The sequence below is a fragment of the Notolabrus celidotus genome, unplaced genomic scaffold, assembly GCF_009762535.1.
Source record: "Notolabrus celidotus isolate fNotCel1 unplaced genomic scaffold, fNotCel1.pri scaffold_300_arrow_ctg1, whole genome shotgun sequence".
Lineage (NCBI taxonomy): Eukaryota > Metazoa > Chordata > Actinopteri > Labriformes > Labridae > Notolabrus > Notolabrus celidotus.
The window spans coordinates 24585-44584 of NW_023260135.1; the positions used below are offsets into that span (position 1 = coordinate 24585).

A 20000-nucleotide genomic window follows, 5' to 3' on the forward strand; every position below is an offset into this window, starting at 1 on the left:
CTCACCTTCAGATCTGCTCCGTCGCTCTCTGCTTTAGAGATCACCGGCGTTTGGCCTTGATGACTTTGTGTGTTTTGGCCGTACCTCCTGCATGCAGACGACCACACTCAGCTGATCAATATTCCACTCTAACACTCAGAGGGTTCAAACCCTGTGTGCACTCTCTGACCGTGTGTGTGTGTGTGTGTGTGTGTACCTGCGAGGGCTGCAGAGGTGACAAGCTCTGCCTGGCTGCAGCGAGGGTTCACGATGTGCGCCTGGATCAGGTACCGGGCGATCTCCACCACCGTGTCAAACGAACGCTTCAGGATCTTCTGGGCCCAATCGCAGATCAGCTCGCACGCCGCCTCTGTCACTTCCTGTTTGTACGTCTGGACCAGCTCGGTCAGTTCGGCCTGGAGACGGATGAACAGTCAGAGGGTCTAGTTTCATATGAACAAGGTGAATACTTTATAATAAGCCAGTCAGCGTGTGTGTGGTGTGTGTGTGTACCGGTCGTTCTTCAGGTCCAGTTGGGCAGTAGAGGCATGTTGAGAACGGTCTTCCTCTGATGCCAGCTGTAACAGTACGTATCGCCATGACAGGTTAGGGAATCAAACCAGCGAACACCGACAAGCAAGACTCAGAAAATAAACACGACCATGAGAAAAAATGTTCAGAGGAATAATCTGTGCATCCATTAATCTGCATTCACAGACCAGGATTAACTACAAGGAGGAATAACTTTTCAAAGTAAAGGTCCTGTTTTGACCAAGAGTTCCGGGGTCAGAACTACTTCACCCTGAACTAAAAGGTTCCTGGTCCCCCATTGTTGTCTGTGTTTTCGACCGCGGGCCTGAAGTCCCGGGTAGATTGTGTAAATCAGGCCAGCACTACACCACCAGACCAGTAGAGGGCAGTAACACAAAGAGGAATGCCATTCATCACAGATGGGACAAACAATGACTGTGAATGATTTTTGGAAAAAATTGAAAAAATAAAAAAATTGGAAAAATAAAAAACATTTCACAAAAAAAATTTGACAAAAAAATGTTGACTAAAAAATTTTTGACTAAAAAAATTTGACAAAAAAATGTTTTGACAAAAAAAATTCGACAAAATAACAAATTTGAAAGAATAAATTGAAAAAAAAAAAATTGACAAAAAAAATTGACAAAAAAAAATTGACAAAAGAGTTGACCCGGAGCATGTTGAAAAAATAATAGATAAGCGCGAGTAGCAAAGACGTTTCAACACGGCTTTAAAATCCTTTTGAACTCAAAAAGCCGTGATCGCAGAGATCGGCCGGTGTTTTGGTTTACACGGCGACCCTGTTAACTGGAGACTCTCAGCCGGATGCATCCCTCATAAACGTCTTTAGACCATCATTAAATATCTGATGAGGATATTTTGAAATCTTAATAAAAACTAACTAGTTGCATTCCCAGGAACTCCCTCTGTGTTCAACAGCTGTGTAAACTCCACAAACACTGACCGTTCAGCTGAAGGTCTCCAGTTTACAGGGTCACTTTTAAAAGCGAACACCGGGAGGAGAGACGCATTCACGGTGGGCTGAGAGAAGACTACTGTTACAAGCTGCTAAATCAAGAGAATCACAGCTTCTTCTTTTGAAAAGTACACACACATACAAAAAAGATAGAACAAATAAAAACTAATGAAAGAAAGAGAAATCAAGAGAATCACAGATGTGTGTGATGTTAGGGAGGGAGGATGGAGGGAGGAATAAAAACACTGAGGTTAATCTACCAATCAGACACGTTCAGCATTGCAATTGTGTAAATCAGGCCGGTGACTTATGGAAAAAACAAAAAGGAAATGCACCAGTAGAGGGAAGTAAAACAGATAAAAATGCCATTCATCACTGATGGAAAGAACAATGACTGTGAATGGTTTTTTAAAAAAAAAAAAAAAAAAAAAAATTGAAAAAAAAAATAAAAAAAAAAAAATAAAAAAAAAAAAAAAAAAAAAAAAAAAAAAAAAATTGAAAAAAAAAAATGTGTAAAAAAAGATTTGACAAAAATAAAATTTGATAAAAAATAGTGAAAAAAAAAATTGACAAAAAAAAAAAGTGAAAAAAAAAATTGACGTTCAGCTGAAGGTCTCCAGTTTACAGGGTCACTTTTAAAAGCGGAACACCGGGAGGAGAGACGCATTCACAGTGGGCTGAGAGAAGACTACTGTTACAAGCTGCTAAATCAAGAGAATCACAGCTTCTTCTTTTGAAAAGTACTACCCCCCAGGGGTAGTACTGAACTACCCCTGAACTAAATTTAGACCCTGGGTCCATGGGTCCAAACGCCCCTCACATTAGTCTTTCTACAGTTAAAGGATATTTGGACTGTCCTCTGCCGCCGAGCCGTCGAGCCTTGATGTTGGGGAAAATGTCTCTGATGATCTTCCCGAAGTTTGCGGCGCTGAGAGGACGATGCTGCAGGTTCTCACAGTATCTCCTGAAACACAGAGACGGGAGGAGGGTCAGAGGTCACATGACCAATAACACGTGTGTGTGTGTGTGTTTTTAAGTGTGTGTGTGTTTCCTGACTTGTATGTCTCGTAGACGTCTTGTTTGGGCAGGCAGGTGTCAGAATGCTCCTCCAGGTGACTTCGGATCCAGTTACACGTGTGAAGCTGGTCGGCTGTGTTGAACGAACTGGAGTCCCCACCACTACACACACACACACACACACACACACACACACACACACACACACACACACACAGAGAGTTAGTGACTTTGAAACACACACACAGCTACAGAAAAGGTGTCAGACAGCTGAGCAGGTGAGACCTCTTGTCTCCGGAGCTGGGTCCTGAGGGCAGCTGGAGGTACAGGTACAGCTTGTCGTTGTCAGAGAAACGCTGAACTTCTTGCTGTTTGAAGAAGAAGAGAAGAAGAAGAAGTCACACCTGAGACCTGAGGGGGGAGGGGCTTAATGTCACCTGTACACTACTTCAGAAAGTCAGCGTTCGGTTCTTACCAGGATCTGATCCACTTTGGTCTGAACACTCTTCCTGTGAGAACAAAGAACACGACCGTCTGAGAGAAATGATTCACTTTGTTTTCAAGATTTAAAAAAAAAAGAACAACCAGATTCAGCGAACGACTTACGAGATGTTGCTCTTGAGGTTTTTGCAGCAGCATGCTGGGCTCCGTGTCGCCCTCCCCCCGCCTCCAGACCCGCCTCCCCCCGCCGGAGGCGTCCGACAGCTGGTGCCTCTGGTCCTCCGACATCTGGACCAGCTAACCCGAGCTGAGAAGGAACATCTGAGGAGGACACGAGGACCACAAGTCTCTTAGAATGATGTTATTTAAACTAAGCTCTGTGATTGGAGGAAAACTGGGACTGCTGATGAATTTTGAAGGACGGTCTGTGGATGGAAGCATGGAAGTCGCAGGTTCAACTACCGGCTGCTGTCATTTCCTGTCTCTCTTTGGCTGTCCCATCAAAATAAAGGCGAAAAAAAGCCCAAAAAAATAACTTTAAGAAAGAAAGAAGGATGGTTTGTTTACTCCCTGTCAAATAAACATTGAAACATTGTAACATTGAATCATTGTAACATTGAAACACTGTAACAATGTAACATTGTAACAATGTAACAATGTAAAATTGAAACACTGTAACAATGTAACATTGTAACAATGTAACATTGAAACATTATAACATTGAAACACTGTAACAATGTAACATTGAAACCCTGTAACAATGTAACATTGAAACATTGTAACAATGTAACATTGAAACACTGTAACATTGTAACACTGTAACATTGAAACACTGTAACAATGTAACATTGAAACCCTGTAACAATGTAACATTGTAACAATGTAACATTGAAACACTGTAACATTGAAACACTGTAACATTGTAACACTGTAACATTGAAACACTGTAACATTGAAACACTGTAACAATGTAACATTGAAACCCTGTAACAATGTAACATTGTAACAATGTAACATTGAAACACTGTAACATTGTAACACTGTAACATTGAAACACTGTAACACTGTAACATTGTAACAATGTAACATTGAAACACTGTAACATTGAAACACTGTAACAATGTAACATTGAAACCCTGTAACAATGTAACATTGTAACAATGTAACATTGAAACCCTGTAACAATGTAACAATGTAACATTGAAACACTGTAACATTGAAACACTGTAACAATGTAACATTGAAACCCTGTAACAATGTAACATTGTAACAATGTAACATTGAAACACTGTAACATTGAAACACTGTAACATTGTAACACTGTAACATTGAAACACTGTAACATTGAAACACTGTAACATTGTAACAATGTAACATTGAAACACTGTAACAATGTAACATTGTAACAATGTAACATTGTAACACTGTAACATTGTAACAATGTAACATTGAAACACTGTAACATTGAAACACTGTAACACTGTAACATTGAAACACTGTAACATTGTAACACTGTAACAATGTAACATTGTAACAATGTAACATTGTAACAATGTAACATTGTAACACTGTAACATTGTAACAATGTAACATTGAAACACTGTAACAATGTAACAATGTAACATTGAAACACTGTAACAATGTAACATTGTAACACTGTTACATTGTAACACTGTAACATTGTAACACTGTAACATTGTAACACTGTAACAATGTAACAATGTAACAATGTAACATTGTAACACTGTAACAATGTAACATTGTAACAATGTAACATTGTAACATTGTAACATTGTTACTACTACTACTACCGGAGAAGGCAAGACTCTGTGGGAACAACACACACAACCACCGCCTCACACACTCCAACACACACTCACACACACACCGGCTAACGCGGAGAGGATGAAGCTAACACAGGGCAGAGGCCGAGCTGTGACAGCCGCCCTCCTCGCTCCATGTCCGGCTGTGTGCCGTGTTTACAGCCGGTGGTCATGTGGCTGCCATTTACTACACACACACACACACACACACACACACCGACCCCGCTCTACATGCTGAGCTAACAGGCACTAGCTTACATACAGACTCTCTGTAGCATCATCAGGATTAATAACAGACATATTTAACATTAGTGAGTCTCAGAGTGGAGGAATAATCTGATCCACTTTAATGAGAATCTCCCAGTTAAGCTAGCTTTTACATTTCCCGCGCTCTGAAACAGCTAATGCTGCTAGCTAGCTAACTGTCAACGGTTAGCTTGTTAGCCTAGCCAGCTGCTACAGCTAGCTCGCCCTGAAACCTCCTTAAAGACATTTTAAACAGATATTTAAGGCTTCAAAATATTCCCCCACACTCCTAAATGAACCCTGTTATTAAAGTGTGTTGGGGTCGAGGACTCCAGCTGCAGTATTTATTTTATAAAAGAAAAAGAAAGTACCTGAGCCAAGATACAGCAAAAATCCCCCTTCAGATTTTTTTGTGATTGGCCGACTTTGTCATGTCTGCCTGACTACAAGCGAGCCTCGATTCTGATTGGTCGGTTTCTAGAAACCTGCCCGGATACCAAAGGCTGGTGGAATCTGATTGGCTAAGATGATTTATTTTCCAGAGAGGGATTATTCTGATTGGAGACGTTTTTCTGGTCTGCCCAGTTACAACACAGATACATTTATCTGGAGAAATCTGCCTAGCAACAGCTGTGAGGTGGAGATTGAAAGTGAAAGCACTCCAAATACAATGTTGGAAACCCCCTTTAATGTCACCTGAGTGTTTGTCAATGTGATAAAGCTTAGATCAGAATTTAAAATCCTTCCTCTGATCTACAAAGCCCTTAAAAATCAGACACCCTCATATCTTAAAGAGCTCATAGCACCCTATTACCCCTCTAGACCACTACGCTCCCAACATGCAGGCCTGCTCATCGTACCTAAAGTCTCTAAAAGTAGTATGGGAGGTAGAGCCTTCAGTTATCAGGCCCCTCTCCTTTGGAATCATCTACCAGTCAGGGTCCGGGAGGCAGACCCCCTCTCTACTTTTAAGAGTAGGCTTCAAACTTTCCTTTTGATAAAGCTTATAGTTAGAGCTGGATCAGGCTTGGACCAGGTCTTAGTTCTGCTGCTATAGGCTTAGACTGACACACTGGGATCCTGTCTTTCCCTCTCTCTCCTCTCTCTGCCTGTCTCTCACTTTAACTCTTCCTGTCCCATTAAAGTTACTAACCATAGACCTTTCTGGAGTCCCTGAGCTCCCTTGTCTCGTAGGTTCCTCTGGATCTCTGCTGTAGATTCCTTTTTTGGGGTCTGTTATTCATCCTTTCTTTCTTCCTTTCTTTCTTTCTGTCTTTCTTCTTTCTTTCTTTCTTTCTTTCTTTCTTTCACTCCTTCCTTCTTTCTATCTTTTTTTGTCCTTTCATTCCTCCTTTCTTTCCATCTTTCCTTCCTTCTTTCTCTTTTTATTCCTCCTTTCTTTCTTTCTTTCATTCCTCCTTCCTTTCTTTCTTACATCCCTTCTTTCTTTCTGTCCTCTCTTATCGTTCTTGCTTTCTTTCTCTTTCCTTTCATTCCTCCTTTCTTTCTATCCTTTCTTACACCCCTTCTTTCATTCTTCCTTCCTTCCTCCATTCCTTTTTTTCTTACATCCCTTCTTTCTTTCTCTTTTTTATTCCTTACATTCCTTCTTTCTTTCTCTCTGTCATTCCTTTTTTCATTTATCTGGCCTAATCTGCATAGCAACAGCTGTGAGGTGGAGATTGAAAGTGAAAGTACTTCAAATAAAATGTTGGAAACCCCCTTTAATGTCACCTGAGTGTTTGTGAATGTGATAAAGCTTAGAGCAAAGCTGAGGAGAGAATAATGTGTCTTAAAAGAAGCCAAATGATTGATGTTGTCACCTCAAACTTCTACTTTAGATTAAATAACATCCTGGTCAAAATCTAAAAAGTTCCATAAGGGTCTACATTTTTGTGATTCCAAAGAACAGGATGAGCCTGAAACTGGTCTTCATTACGTGAACCACATGCTTTATGTACTTCATCGAGCAGGTTACAATGTTACGGTGAGATTGGAGTTATTAGGACGAAATGTTCGGAATTCAAAAGTTACTTTTACATGGACTCGCCCCTCGATACATCTCTGAGCTCTTACCCCCCCCGCCCCCATAAACCAGGACGCAGTCTGAGATCCTCTGGCAGGGCTCTGCTTGCTGTTCCACGGTCTAGACTAAAAACTAAAGGGGACAGGGCCTTTGCTGTCAGAGCCCCCCGACTGCCAGAGGAAACCAGACTCAGAGTCAGTCCCTCATTTTATTTCAGTACTCAAGACACACTTCAAGCTTTTATTTTGTTAACTTATTTTAATCTTTAACATTTTATCTCTGCTTTTACTGTCTGTTTGCTTTTATTGCTTCTCTGCTTTGATTGTGTTTTTGTTATTTTGTGCAGCACTTTGTTTTTGTATTGAAAAGTGTTCTACAAATAAAAGGTCTTATTATTATTTATATTATTATTAGGAAGTAAAGCTATGACCCGTTCAACCGACAAAAATAATGGTTGTTTCAGAGAATTAGGCTCAAAAACCACATTTTATGAACTTACATTTTTTTCTTGGGATTTTACCTTTTAAATCAGGGGTGTCAAACATATGGCCCGTGGGCCAAAACCGGCCCACCAGAGGTTCCAATCCGGCCCGCGGGATGATTTCGCAAAGTGACAAATTGAAGAGAAGACATTAACTTCCATTTTCAATAAAAGTACTATTTCAAATGTGTTTTTTACCTTTGAGGAGGAAAAACAATATTTGCAGTTTGCATAATCTGGTTGAATTTCATAGACTTTTTAGAGCACTTCAAGATCCAACACTAAAGTTTACGTATATGTAGAAGCGGTGAATCCACTATTTTCGGAAGGAGTCTCATCTTGTACATGTGCTTACCATACATGTGGGTGCGTCATAGGTGCGCTCTTCACTACTAACACTAGCACTACTGTGTCAGGTGACTGGGAGAATTATGGCTGTTGTCTCTATGTATTCTTGTACTGTACATCTTCTTGTTTGCTGCTGTAACTCCATGAATTTCCCCGTTGTGGGACGAACGAAGGAGTATCTTATCTTATCTTAAACCTGTGTGCTTGGTGTGTCCGCAGCAGGTTTCAGTCCTTAAGAATATCATATTCGGCCCGACTATGAGACTCATCATGGCGAAAAAACAGTTGTTTTAGTAAAAAGATAGTTCATTAAATGTAAAAATTTGTGGAATGTACTTGTACTTTTTTGCACCAAAACAAAGGGGAAAATGAGGAGTTGTTGTTATTTATAGGGTTATTATGTTGTGATTTTACTGGTCCGGCCCACTTGAGGTCAACTTGGGCTTTATGTGGCCCCTGAACTGAAATGAGTTTGACACCCCTGTTTTAAATCAAAAATCAGAATTCTGAAAAAAATACAAAAAAACTTTTTTTATTGGCCCTTTTTCTTCTACCATAAAGCCGACTGATCACAGAAAACCAACAAACAAAAGAATGTTTTATAACATGACGTTTATTTTCCATTATACAAAAGTTACATTGAACAGCAGAAAAGGAACTAAAGGGAAGATAAGTTGCGTGTGAGCGGCGGTGGTTGTCGCTGCTCGTCTTCATTCGAAGCCACTGCGGATAAACAGAAGAAATATTAATTAAAGCAGTTACAGGATTATAATCCTACAGTGTTCAAATCTAACTACATTCAGACTGTGTGAGTTTTTTTAATTTAGCTCGTCCCAAACGGGATGTTTGTGTTTTATTTTCTCTACGTATAAAAACTAAATTCAGAGTCCCTGAGGTTTCCATTTTTAGCTTTTGTTGGAAGCAAAAAAGCTTTCAAATAAAATTAAACAATTCTCTTTCTTAAAAATGTTTCTGATACATTTGTATTTAATAAATGAATAAAAAAAAGAGTAATTTATGCAATGGTTCAAACCCTTTGCCCTTCAAAATAAAAGTCCAGTATTTTCTATTGGGGCAGGTGTTCCCAAACTTTTCAGCCCGAAAAGTTAAAATGTACTATTTTTAGATAACTTTTGTCATTCAACTTTTTTAGTTGCATTTTTTCAGTATTTCTTTGTTCACCATAAGTTGACAAATTATATTTAAGTTATACAAAACCAACAAAAGAAGAAAAAATAAATAAATACAAAATAATAATGAAGCCAAATAATAATTAATATTACAAACAAAAGGGAAGATAAACATAAGAAAAACAGGTAAATAAACAAAAATAAATAATTATAATAATTATTTTTAGATAACTTAAAAAAAAAAAACATTCTGGAAGACATCTCACGACCCCCCGGGGGGTCCCGACCCCCACTTTGGGAACCCCTGCTTCAGGGTCATGATTTTGTAGAATTCTTAGATCCAAAAATATTAAACTGCTGCTTCTCTAGATCTTCACTGATCAGAGTAACAAGCTCTGCCTCGTTATTATTTATAATTTACCTGAATTTAAAAATATTAAAACAGTCTTAAAAGTTTAATATTGACAACCGAAGCAGAAAAAAAAAGACTCTAGATGTAGTATCTGAATTTTACTTTGACCTTACCTGACCAGGTGAGCGATGTCCCAGTTGGTCTCAGAAGACAGAGGTCCAATAATCTCCACGCCCTCCTCTGTTACTATGGCGATCTCGTGCTACAACAACAAAACAACAATACTCTTTTAATGTGAACTACGCTTCAGGACCCTGGATCATGTGACTCTCTGCACAGAGGGGTCAAAGTGCACTCACCCTGTTGTAGGAGCGAGCGTCTCTGTAGTACAGCACTTTGAGGCAGCGCTCCACCAGCTCCCGGGCCTCCTGTTTGGTGATCTCCACTTTGTTCTCCACCACCTCCCTCATCAGGGGCTGAACACAGAGAGAGAAGGTTTAACACACACACACACACACACACACACACACACACTTACACACACACTTACAGTTAAACTTTCCTAAGGCATTTCTCTTGATTTAGCAAGTTGTAACAGTAGTCTTCTCTCAGCCCACCGTGAATGCGTCTCTCCTCCCGGTGTTCCGGTTTTAAAAGTGACCCTGTAAACTGGAGACCTTCAGCTGAACGTGTCAGTGTTTATGGAGTTTACACTGCTGTTGAAACACAGAGGGAGTTCCTGGGAATGCAAACTAGTTTAGTTTTTATTAAGATTTCAAAATATCCTCATCAGATATTTAATGATGGTCTAAAGACGTTTATGAGGGATGCATCCGGCTGAGAGTCTCCAGTTAACAGGGTCGCCGTTTAAACCAAAACACCGGGCGATCTCTGCGATCACGGCTTTTTGAGTTCCAAAGGATTTTAAAGCCGTGTTGAAACGTCTTTGCTACTCGCGCTTATCTATTATTTTCTTCAACAGGCTCCGGGTCAACTCTTTTGTCAAATTTTTTTTGTCAATTTCTTTTAGTCAAATTTTTTCGTCAAATGTATTTTTTTCAAAAAAAAAAAAAAAAAACATTTTCCAAAAAAAAAAAAAAAAAAATTTAAAAAAAAAAAATTCAAATTTTTTTTTTTTCAATTTTTGTCAAAATAAATTTTGTCCAAAAAAATTTAAAAAAAAAAGTTTTAGTCAAATTTGTTTTTTTAATTTTTTTTTTTTTTTAATTTTTCCAAAAACCATTCACAGTCACTGTTTTTTTTCCATCTGTAATGAATGGCATTACTCTTTGTTTTACTGCCCTCTACTGGTCTGGTGGTGTAGTGCATTTACTTTTTTTTCTCCATAGTCACTAGACCCCGGGACTCTTGGTCCAAATCCACCTCCACATTTCAACTTATGCCTTTAAACCCTGCAGTTTGAATTGGGACCTTCGGGAGGACTTATTCTCTCACCTGAGCCAGGTACGCTCCGAAGCCTGTAGCCACGGTGGGAGCCTCATAAGCCACGCCCAGCTTGTCCACATAACCGAGGAAACTAGCGAGAGGAGGGAACACAGAGAGAGGAGGTTAACGCTGGCAGGAGGTGAGGAGAGGAGAAGAAGAAGAAGAAGAGGACACAGGAGGCAGCCGTCACCTCTCTCCGTTGTAGAAACCTCCGATCACCACCGTGTTCCACAGAGGGTTCATCTTGCTGCGGCGGTTGTACATCACTCTGGTGAGCCAGGAGTGCACCGCCTTCGGACTGTAGCTGTGCCCGTCGCCCAGCAGCTCCTCGTCAATACTGCCAGAGAAGAAGAAGAAGAAGAGTGAACATCACAACCACGGAGTCTCTCTCTCTCTCTCTCTGTCTGTCTGTCTGTCTGTCTGTCTGTCTGTCTGTCTGTCTGTGTCTCTCTCTCTCTCTCTCTCTCTCTCTCTCTCTCTCTCTCTGTCTGTCTGTCTGTCTGTCTGTCTGTCTGTCTCTCTCTGTCTGTGAGCTGCAGCTTACACCATCTGCTCGATGACCTGCTTCAGGTACTGGTAGTCGGCGTAGTCTCCTGAAGCTCCCAGGATGGTGTTGCTGTTCACCTGAAGGACGAGAGGAAGCGTCAGTTTCAATCTTTTCAAACGTCCACAGGTCAAGTTTGTTTTTTTAACTCTACCTTCATGAGGCGGGAAACGTTCCTGAAGCGAGCCAGAGAGCCGTACGAGCCCAACATGTCCGCCGCGATGATGACGCCGCCGGTGAACTTCACCCCGAGCACCGACGTCCCGGTCACCATGGGGTTACTGCAGGAGAGAGAGAGAGAGGCTGATATTTACGCTCCCAACATGCAGGCCTGCTCATCGTACCCAAAGTCTCTAAAAGTAGTATGGGAGGTAGAGCCTTCAGTTATCAGGCCCCTCTCCTTTGGAATCATCTACCAGTCAGGGTCCGGGAGGCAGACACCCTCTCTACTTTTAAGAGTAGGCTTCAAACTTTCCTTTTTGATAAAGCTTATAGTTAGAGCTGGATCAGGCTTGGACCAGGTCTTAGTTCTGCTGCTATAGGCTTAGACTGACACACTGGGATCCTGTCTTTCCCTCTCTCTCCTCTCTCTGCCTGTCTCTCACTTTAACTCTTCCTGTCCCATTAAAGTTACTAACCATAGACCGACCTGGAGTCCCTGAGCTCCCTTGTCTCGTAGGTTCCTCTGGATCTCTGCTGTAGATTCCTTTTTTGGGGTCTGTTATTCATCCTTTCTTTCTCTTTCCTTTTCTCTCTCTTTTATTCATTTTTCTTTTCATTCCTCCTTTCTTTCTATCCTTCCTTTCTTTCTTACACCCCTTCTTTCTCTCTTTTTTTGTCCTTTCATTCCTCTTTTCTTTCTCTCTGTCAATCCTTTCTCCTTTTATTCCTCTTTCTTACATCCCTTCTTTCTTTCATTCATTCCTGTCTGCTTTCTTTCTTACATCCCTTCTTCCTTTCTTCCTTTCATTAATCTTTGATTAAGATGAGACAGATTATAATTTCATGTTGTCATTCGTTAACAGGTTATTATAATTATTATTATTTTGACTTTAAACAGAGTCAATTTAGACATTTAAAAAACGACTTATGATTACATTAAAATTTAAATTTAATTGATCTCGATGGTTTGTGTGTTTGTTCACTGAAGAAAAGTCTCCATGAATAAAATCATGAAGTTAAAACCTGAGAGAGCTTGTTATAGACTCCAGGGGCTGAATGAATAACTGTTAACAGATTATCAGAGTGTCAATAGAGATTAGACATGTCTTAAACAGGTTTTAAACAGCATCAGGACAGGTATTACAGTCTGACAGGGAGCTAACGGCTACAGTGCTAACAGTTAGTCAGCAGATTAGAACAAACAGACTCTTTAATCTCTAACCTGATCCACACAGAGTCTCATCTTCTCTCTAATATAGATTCATAAATCCACTGAATCCATATCTGTGATATTAAAACGTTAAATCAGATGTAAACTACTCGTTAGCTTAGCATAGTTAGCTCCCTCCTCTCCATGATGATGCAGCACGGAGCTCAAACCGAAACCCGCGGAGCTTCAGGGTCAGACTAACGGATTTAAGTCCCGGTCCCGGGAGACCGGGTCACTCACAGTGTGTGTCGGACCGGTCCACATGAGGTTCCGGACTCTGGGGCTCCGGGGAAGGAGTAAAACTGCCCCGGCTTTGGTCCGTTCTCCCAGAAATTCAGCTTCAGTCCGCTGGACGCCATGTTTGATATCTCTGCAGGAAGTGACGACACAGCGTCTTCTTGTTGATGTTGGTTTGACGTCACGCAGAGGCGCGCGACCGCCACCTGGCGTCTGGAGGAACCAGAGTGAGAAAAATAATTAAAGATTAAATAAAATAAAATAATAATAATAATAATAATAATAATAATAATAATAATAATAATAATAATAATAATAATAATAATAATAATAATAATAATAATTATAATAATAATAATAATAATAATAATAATAATAATAATAATAATAATAATAATAATAATAATTATAATAAATAAAATAATAATACCTACATCAATGTTTTTATTTTTTTAATTTTATGTTTGTTTTCATTTTTATTTTCATTATTTCTATTTTTATTATCATTATTATTATTATTATTTTTATATTTTTATTATTATTTCTATCATTCTCAGCCCTTTTGTTCATAGCTAATTCTAATTCTACTCTGCACTTCTGTATATACTTAATTATTATTTTATCTTTATCCATCCATCCACCTGTTATCTAGACCTCTTGTTGTATTATATTCTGTTATGTTACATTATTATTGTGTGCTACAACTTAGGGTCATATTACATACCTATATTCATTTATTATATAGCTTAATCTGTTATAACCAAACCATAATCACACCATGTCAACCTGTCACTACTGAATCATTTTTAATATTGCCTGTAATTACTTCTATTTAATCAATTTGTAACATTTGTATCTACCTGTATTTATATTATATCTTTATTTTACTAATTTTATTTTACTAATTGAAACGTATTCTTGATTGTACGTCTAGATTGTATCTATTGTCCTTTTTATTTAATATTCTTTACTTTATTTACCTTTTTAATGTTAAATGTATTGTTTACTTGTGTCTGTGTTATACATTCATGTTAGACGACCCCCTGGTAAGTGAAATGCCACATCTCAAGAGGTTATTCTTATTAAAAGAAAATCAAATATATTATTATTATTATTATTATTATTATTATTATTATTATTATTATTATTATTATTATTATTATTATTATTATCATTATTGTTATTATCATACAGCAGCCTGCAGCATGATTTAAAAAACAATAAATCTATCATTTCTCTCTGATTGTTGGTAATAATGTCTTCCAAACTTTACATCAGTTTACTGTAATTAAAGCTTTATGTTTATAAAGAATAAACTAACAATTATAAATGACACATTTAAAGATGAACCTGATTAAATCTGTTTCTCATTTGTATTTTTATATTATTTTGATTCAGTCAATATTCATCTGGAAGTACAAGTAATAATTTCAGTGTGTTATATGTCTGAATGTTCAACATGCGTGTCCCAGGTAGACAACCTTCATTTTGATGTTGGAGCACGTACTCTGCCCTCTGGTGGATTATCACTGTACTGCATGTTTCTTTGTTTTATAATTAAAATAATTTAGAAAACTAGATTCAATCATTAATAATTTAATTTATCTATAACATGAAGAAACACATCCAGGTTTTGAGTTTCGTGTTTATTCGCTTTGTGACTGTCACATCTGCTCAGACGTTTCCTCAACTCCACCCGGCGTCCTCTCTCAGGACTGTTCAGGGGGAGACGGGGGAGACGGGGGAGACGGGGGAGACGGCTTCTGACAGAAATCTGAGAGGACAGGAGAGGAGGAGGATTATCTCACAGTCTGGGTTAATTTGTTCTCTTTGGAGCTTCATGCTGGAACAAACCAACATTCAAACCAACCTTCAGCTCCTCTGTGGATGAACTTTCTGTCCTGAGGGATTCCCAGACACCCGGCCAGTTTCTGGAAATCACCGTGGGACTCTGAGTTCTTCTCCAAGTCCTGATGATGGCCCTCCCTCCCTGACACACATTAAAGATGAGAAAGATGAGTTTAACTGTCCAGATTATATTAGACACAAAGAGTCACAATCAGAACGTGTGTGTGTGTGTGTGTGTGTGTGTGTGTGTGTGTGTGTGTGTGTGTGTTTACTGTAGATAAGGAGGAAATCTCAGAAGACCCCTCTGTAGACCATCTCCAAGCACTCAGGGCAGGTCTCAACGAACTCCAATTTGGCCCAGTCTTGGCGTTCAGTATGAACACCATCTTTCTCATTGGCTTGCGCAGGCACACACACACACACACGCACACACACACACACATCATATATTATATATTATATATTATTATTTTTGAGTCCTACATTTCTATCTTCTAGAATTCTGTCTTTAAGATCAAAGACAACATTCTGGAATTCTGTCCTTTAAGATCAAAGACAACATTCTAGAATTCTGTCCTTTAAGATCAAAGACAACATTCTAGAATTCTGTCCTTTAAGATCAAAGACAACATTCTAGAACTCTGTCTTTAAGATCAAAGACAACATTCTAGAATTCTGTCTTTAAGATCAAAGACAACATTCTAGAATTCTGTCTTTAAGATCAAAGACAACATTCTAGAATTCTGTATTTTAAGATCAAAGACAACATTATAGAATTCTGTCTTTAAGATCAAAGACAACATTCTAGAATTCTGTCCTTTAAGGTCAAAGACAACATTCTAGAATTCTGTCTTTAAGATCAAAGACAACATTCTAAAATTCTGTATTTCAAGATCAAATACAACATTCTAGAATTCTGTCTTTAAGATCAAAGACAACATTCTAAAATTCTGTATTTTGAGATCAAAGACAACATTCTAGAATTCTGTCTTTAAGATCAAAGACAACATTCTAGAATTCTGTATTTTAAGATCAAAGACAACATTCTAGAATTCTGTCTTTAAGATCAAAGACAACATTCTAGAATTCTGTCTTTAAGGTCAAAGACAACATTCTAGAATTCTGTCTTTAAGATCAAAGACAACATTCTAGAATTCTGTCCTTTAAGATCAAAGACAACATTCTAGAATTCTGTCTTTAAGATCAAAGACAACATTCTAGAATTCTGTCTTTAAGATCAAAGACAACATTCTAGAATTCTGTCCTTTAAGATCAAAGACAACATTCTAGAATTCTGTCCTTTAAGGTCAAAGACAACATTCTAGAATTCTGTCCTTTAAGGTCAAAGACAACATTCTAGAATTCTGTCTTTAAGATCAAAGACAACATTCTAGAATTCTGTATTTTAAGATCAAAGACAACATTCTAGAATCCTGTATTTTAAGATCAAAGACAACATTCTAGAATTCTGTCTTTAAGATCAAAGACAACATTCTAGAATTCTGTCTTTAAGATCAAAGACAACATTCTAGAATCCTGTATTTTAAGATCAAAGACAACATTCTAGAATCCTGTATTTTAAGATCAAAGACAACATTCTAGAATTCTGTCTTTAAGATCAAAGACAACATTCTAGAATCCTGTATTTTAAGAGGTGTGTTTCTGAGTGTGTTTCTGGGACTCACAGATGCCGACCATGTCCAGTTGGTGTCCCTCAGTGGGAAACTGCAGGGTTGAGTTGTACACGGTACATGAACCGTCTTTGAAAATGAGAGAGTAAGTTATATCTAGAGCAGAGGTCAGACTCTCACTGCTGCCGCCATGTTTGTTTTGCTGATACGTCGTATTGGCTGAGAATGGAGTTCCTCAGAATCAGGATCAGAGGGTTCGGGTTATATGGGTTGGAACCAAAATAGTCAGGACCAGCCTGAACACCTGCAGCTTATTTATGCTGATTCAAAACCCACAGAATCCAGATCCAGCTGGTCTAAAGAATCGAACCGTGACAGTGACGGATGGCAGAGCACCAACACGTGGTCACAGCACTCACAGGAAGCGGTTCCACTCCTTGAAGTACATGGTCTTGTTGCCAGGGAGCGGACGCAGCTCCACGCAGGAGTTGGAGAGGTTCTGTGTGTTGACCGACCGGCTGCTAGAAACAGACCAGACCAGAACCCAGTCCCCGTAAACCTGTAGGAGAGGAGGCCAGGTGAACCAGGCCCACATGCATGTCTGTCCTTTAACGAGTCCCTCTGGAGGTTCAGACTCACCTTGTACAGGTCTGCAGCTGGCACGGTTTTGTTGAGACCGTCACAGTCCTCGGGCGCTGCGTTGGTGCTGACGGCCGCCAGCAGCAGCAGCAGCATCGCTCCCTTCAGTACGCTCATCATCCTGCTGTGATGGAGTCAGACTCACCTGGACCTGGTCTCAGAAAGAGGAGGGAGGCAGGTCGGCTTATAGCAGCTCGGAGCCCAAGCCGGCCCCCCGCTCGGTCCAAAGAGTGTGTGTGCTCAGGGTTTGATTGGACTCTGACTCTCTACCCCCCCTTCAGCAGCATGCTGCGTTCATGGTCAAACCAGGTCTTGACGTTGTTGTTTGTTTACGCAGGTGTGGGACGGACCACCATCCACCATGTGACCCAAATAAACAGGAAACACCATCCACCATGTGACCCAGGTAAACAGGAAACACCATCCACCATGTGACCCAGGTAAACAGGAAACACCATCCACCATGTGACCCAGATAAACAGGAAACACCATCCACCATGTGACCCAGATAAACAGGAAACACCATCCACCATGTGACCCAGGTAAACAGGAAACACCATCCACCATGTGACCCAGGTAAACAGGAAACACCATCCACCATGTGACCCAGGTAAACAGGAAACACCATCCACCATGTGACCCAGGTAAACAGGAAACACCATCCACCATGTGACCCAGGTAAACAGTAAAACACCATCCACCATGTGACCCAGATAAACAGGAAACACCATCCACCATGTGACCCAGATAAACAGGAAACACCATCCACCATGTGACCCAGATAAACAGGAAACACCATCCACCATGTGACCCAGGTAAACAGGAAACACCATCCACCATGTGACCCAGGTAAACAGGAAACACCATCCACCATGTGACCCAGATAAACAGGAAACACCATCCACCATGTGACCCAGATAAACAGGAAACACCATCCACCATGTGACCCAGATAAACAGGAAACACCATCCACCATGTGACCCAGGTAAACAGGAAACACCATCCACCATGTGACCCAAATAAACAGGAAACACCATCCACCATGTGACCCAGGTAAACAGGAAACACCATCCACCATGTGACCCAGGTAAACAGGAAACACCATCCACCATGTGACCCAGGTAAACAGGAAACACCATCCACCATGTGACCCAGATAAACAGGAAACACCATCCACCATGTGACCCAGATAAACAGGAAACACCATCCACCATGTGACCCAGGTAAACAGGAAACACCATCCACCATGTGACCCAGGTAAACAGGAAACACCATCCAACATGTGACCCAGGTAAACAGGAAACACCATCCACCATGTGACCCAGGTAAACAGGAAACACCATCCACCATGTGACCCAGGTAAACAGTAAAACACCATCCACCATGTGACCCAGGTAAACAGTAAAACACCATCCACCATGTGACCCAGATAAACAGGAAACACCATCCACCATGTGACCCAGGTAAACAGTAAAACACCATCCACCATGTGACCCAGATAAACAGGAAACACCATCCACCATGTGACCCAGATAAACAGGAAACACCATCCACCATGTGACCCAGGTAAACAGGAAACACCATCCACCATGTGACCCAGGTAAACAGGAAACACCATCCACCATGTGACCCAGATAAACAGGAAACACCATCCACCATGTGACCCAGGTAAACAGGAAACACCATCCACCATGTGACCCAGGTAAACAGGAAACACCGTCCACCATGTGACCCAGGTAAACAGGAAACACCATCCACCATGTGACCCAGATAAACAGGAAACACCATCCACCATGTGACCCAGGTAAACAGGAAACACCATCCACCATGTGACCCAGGTAAACAGGAAACACCATCCACCATGTGACCCAGATAAACAGGAAACACCATCCACCATGTGACCCAGATAAACAGGAAACACCATCCACCATGTGACCCAGGTAAACAGTAAAACACCATCCACCATGTGACCCAGATAAACAGGAAACACCATCCACCATGTGACCCAGGTAAACAGTAAAACACCATCCACCATGTGACCCAGGTAAACAGGAAACACCATCCACCATGTGACCCAGGTAAACAGGAAACACCGTCCACCATGTGACCCAGGTAAACAGGAAACACCATCCACCATGTGACCCAGATAAACAGGAAACACCATCCACCATGTGACCCAGGTAAACAGGAAACACCATCCACCATGTGACCCAGGTAAACAGTAAAACACCATCCACCATGTGACCCAGGTAAACAGTAAAACACCATCCACCATGTGACCCAGATAAACAGGAAACACCATCCACCATGTGACCCAGATAAACAGGAAACACCATCCACCATGTGACCCAGATAAACAGGAAACACCATCCACCATGTGACCCAGGTAAACAGTAAAACACCATCCACCATGTGACCCAGGTAAACAGGAAACACCATCCACCATGTGACCCAGGTAAACAGGAAACACCGTCCACCATGTGACCCAGGTAAACAGGAAACACCATCCACCATGTGACCCAGATAAACAGGAAACACCATCCACCATGTGACCCAGGTAAACAGGAAACACCATCCACCATGTGACCCAGGTAAACAGGAAACACCATCCACCATGTGACCCAGTTAAACAGGAAACACCATCCACCATGTGACCCAGGTAAACAGGAAACACCATCCACCATGTGACCCGGATAAACAGGAAACACCATCCACCATGTGACCCGGATAAACAGGAAACACCATCCACCATGTGACCCAGGTAAACAGGAAACACCATCCACCATGTGACCCAGATAAACAGGAAACACCATCCACCATGTGACCCAGGTAAACAGGAAACACCATCCACCATGTGGACCCAGATAAACAGGAAACACCATCCACCATGTGACCCAGGTAAACAGGAAACACCATCCACCATGTGACCCAGG

General features: G+C 40.5%; 4 protein-coding genes across 4 annotated transcripts in view; all 4 read right to left on the reverse strand.

Annotated features, from left to right (window-relative positions):
* LOC117809474 (proteasome subunit beta type-7-like) overlaps nt 1–579 on the reverse strand; it is a 3567-nt gene extending 2988 nt beyond the window's left edge. The window contains exons 1-2 of the mRNA XM_034679036.1: nt 493–579; nt 197–395 (exon numbers count right to left, since the gene is read on the reverse strand). Of these exons, the coding sequence (XP_034534927.1) occupies nt 197–395; nt 493–579 (286 nt within the window). The remainder of the gene's footprint in view (nt 1–196; nt 396–492) is intronic.
* Nucleotides 580–2302: 1723 nt separating this feature from the next.
* Nucleotides 2303–4940, reverse strand: LOC117809475 (DNA-binding protein RFX5-like). Its single transcript, XM_034679038.1, has 6 exons — nt 4861–4940; nt 3110–3265; nt 2979–3012; nt 2789–2871; nt 2543–2665; nt 2303–2450 (listed from the first exon to the last, which is right to left on the reverse strand). The coding sequence occupies exons 1-6, from the start codon at nt 4938–4940 to the stop codon at nt 2303–2305; spliced, it is 624 nt and encodes a 207-aa protein (XP_034534929.1).
* A 3523-nt stretch (nt 4941–8463) lies between these two features.
* On the reverse strand, nt 8464–13107 carry LOC117809477 (proteasome subunit beta type-4). Its single transcript, XM_034679040.1, has 8 exons — nt 12953–13107; nt 11495–11621; nt 11341–11420; nt 10987–11133; nt 10806–10887; nt 9710–9826; nt 9524–9612; nt 8464–8591 (listed from the first exon to the last, which is right to left on the reverse strand). Exons 1-8 carry the CDS (start codon nt 13069–13071, stop codon nt 8579–8581), a joined length of 774 nt encoding a protein of 257 aa, XP_034534931.1. The 5' UTR covers nt 13072–13107; the 3' UTR covers nt 8464–8578.
* Nucleotides 13108–14529: 1422 nt separating this feature from the next.
* LOC117809476 (saxitoxin and tetrodotoxin-binding protein 1-like) overlaps nt 14530–20000 on the reverse strand; it is an 8671-nt gene continuing 3200 nt past the window's right edge. Inside the window, exons 6-10 of the mRNA XM_034679039.1 lie at nt 17068–17204; nt 16848–16987; nt 15070–15142; nt 14820–14939; nt 14530–14723 (exon numbers count right to left, since the gene is read on the reverse strand). Of these exons, the coding sequence (XP_034534930.1) occupies nt 14538–14723; nt 14820–14939; nt 15070–15142; nt 16848–16987; nt 17068–17204 (656 nt within the window). The 3' untranslated portion in view covers nt 14530–14537. The remainder of the gene's footprint in view (nt 14724–14819; nt 14940–15069; nt 15143–16847; nt 16988–17067; nt 17205–20000) is intronic.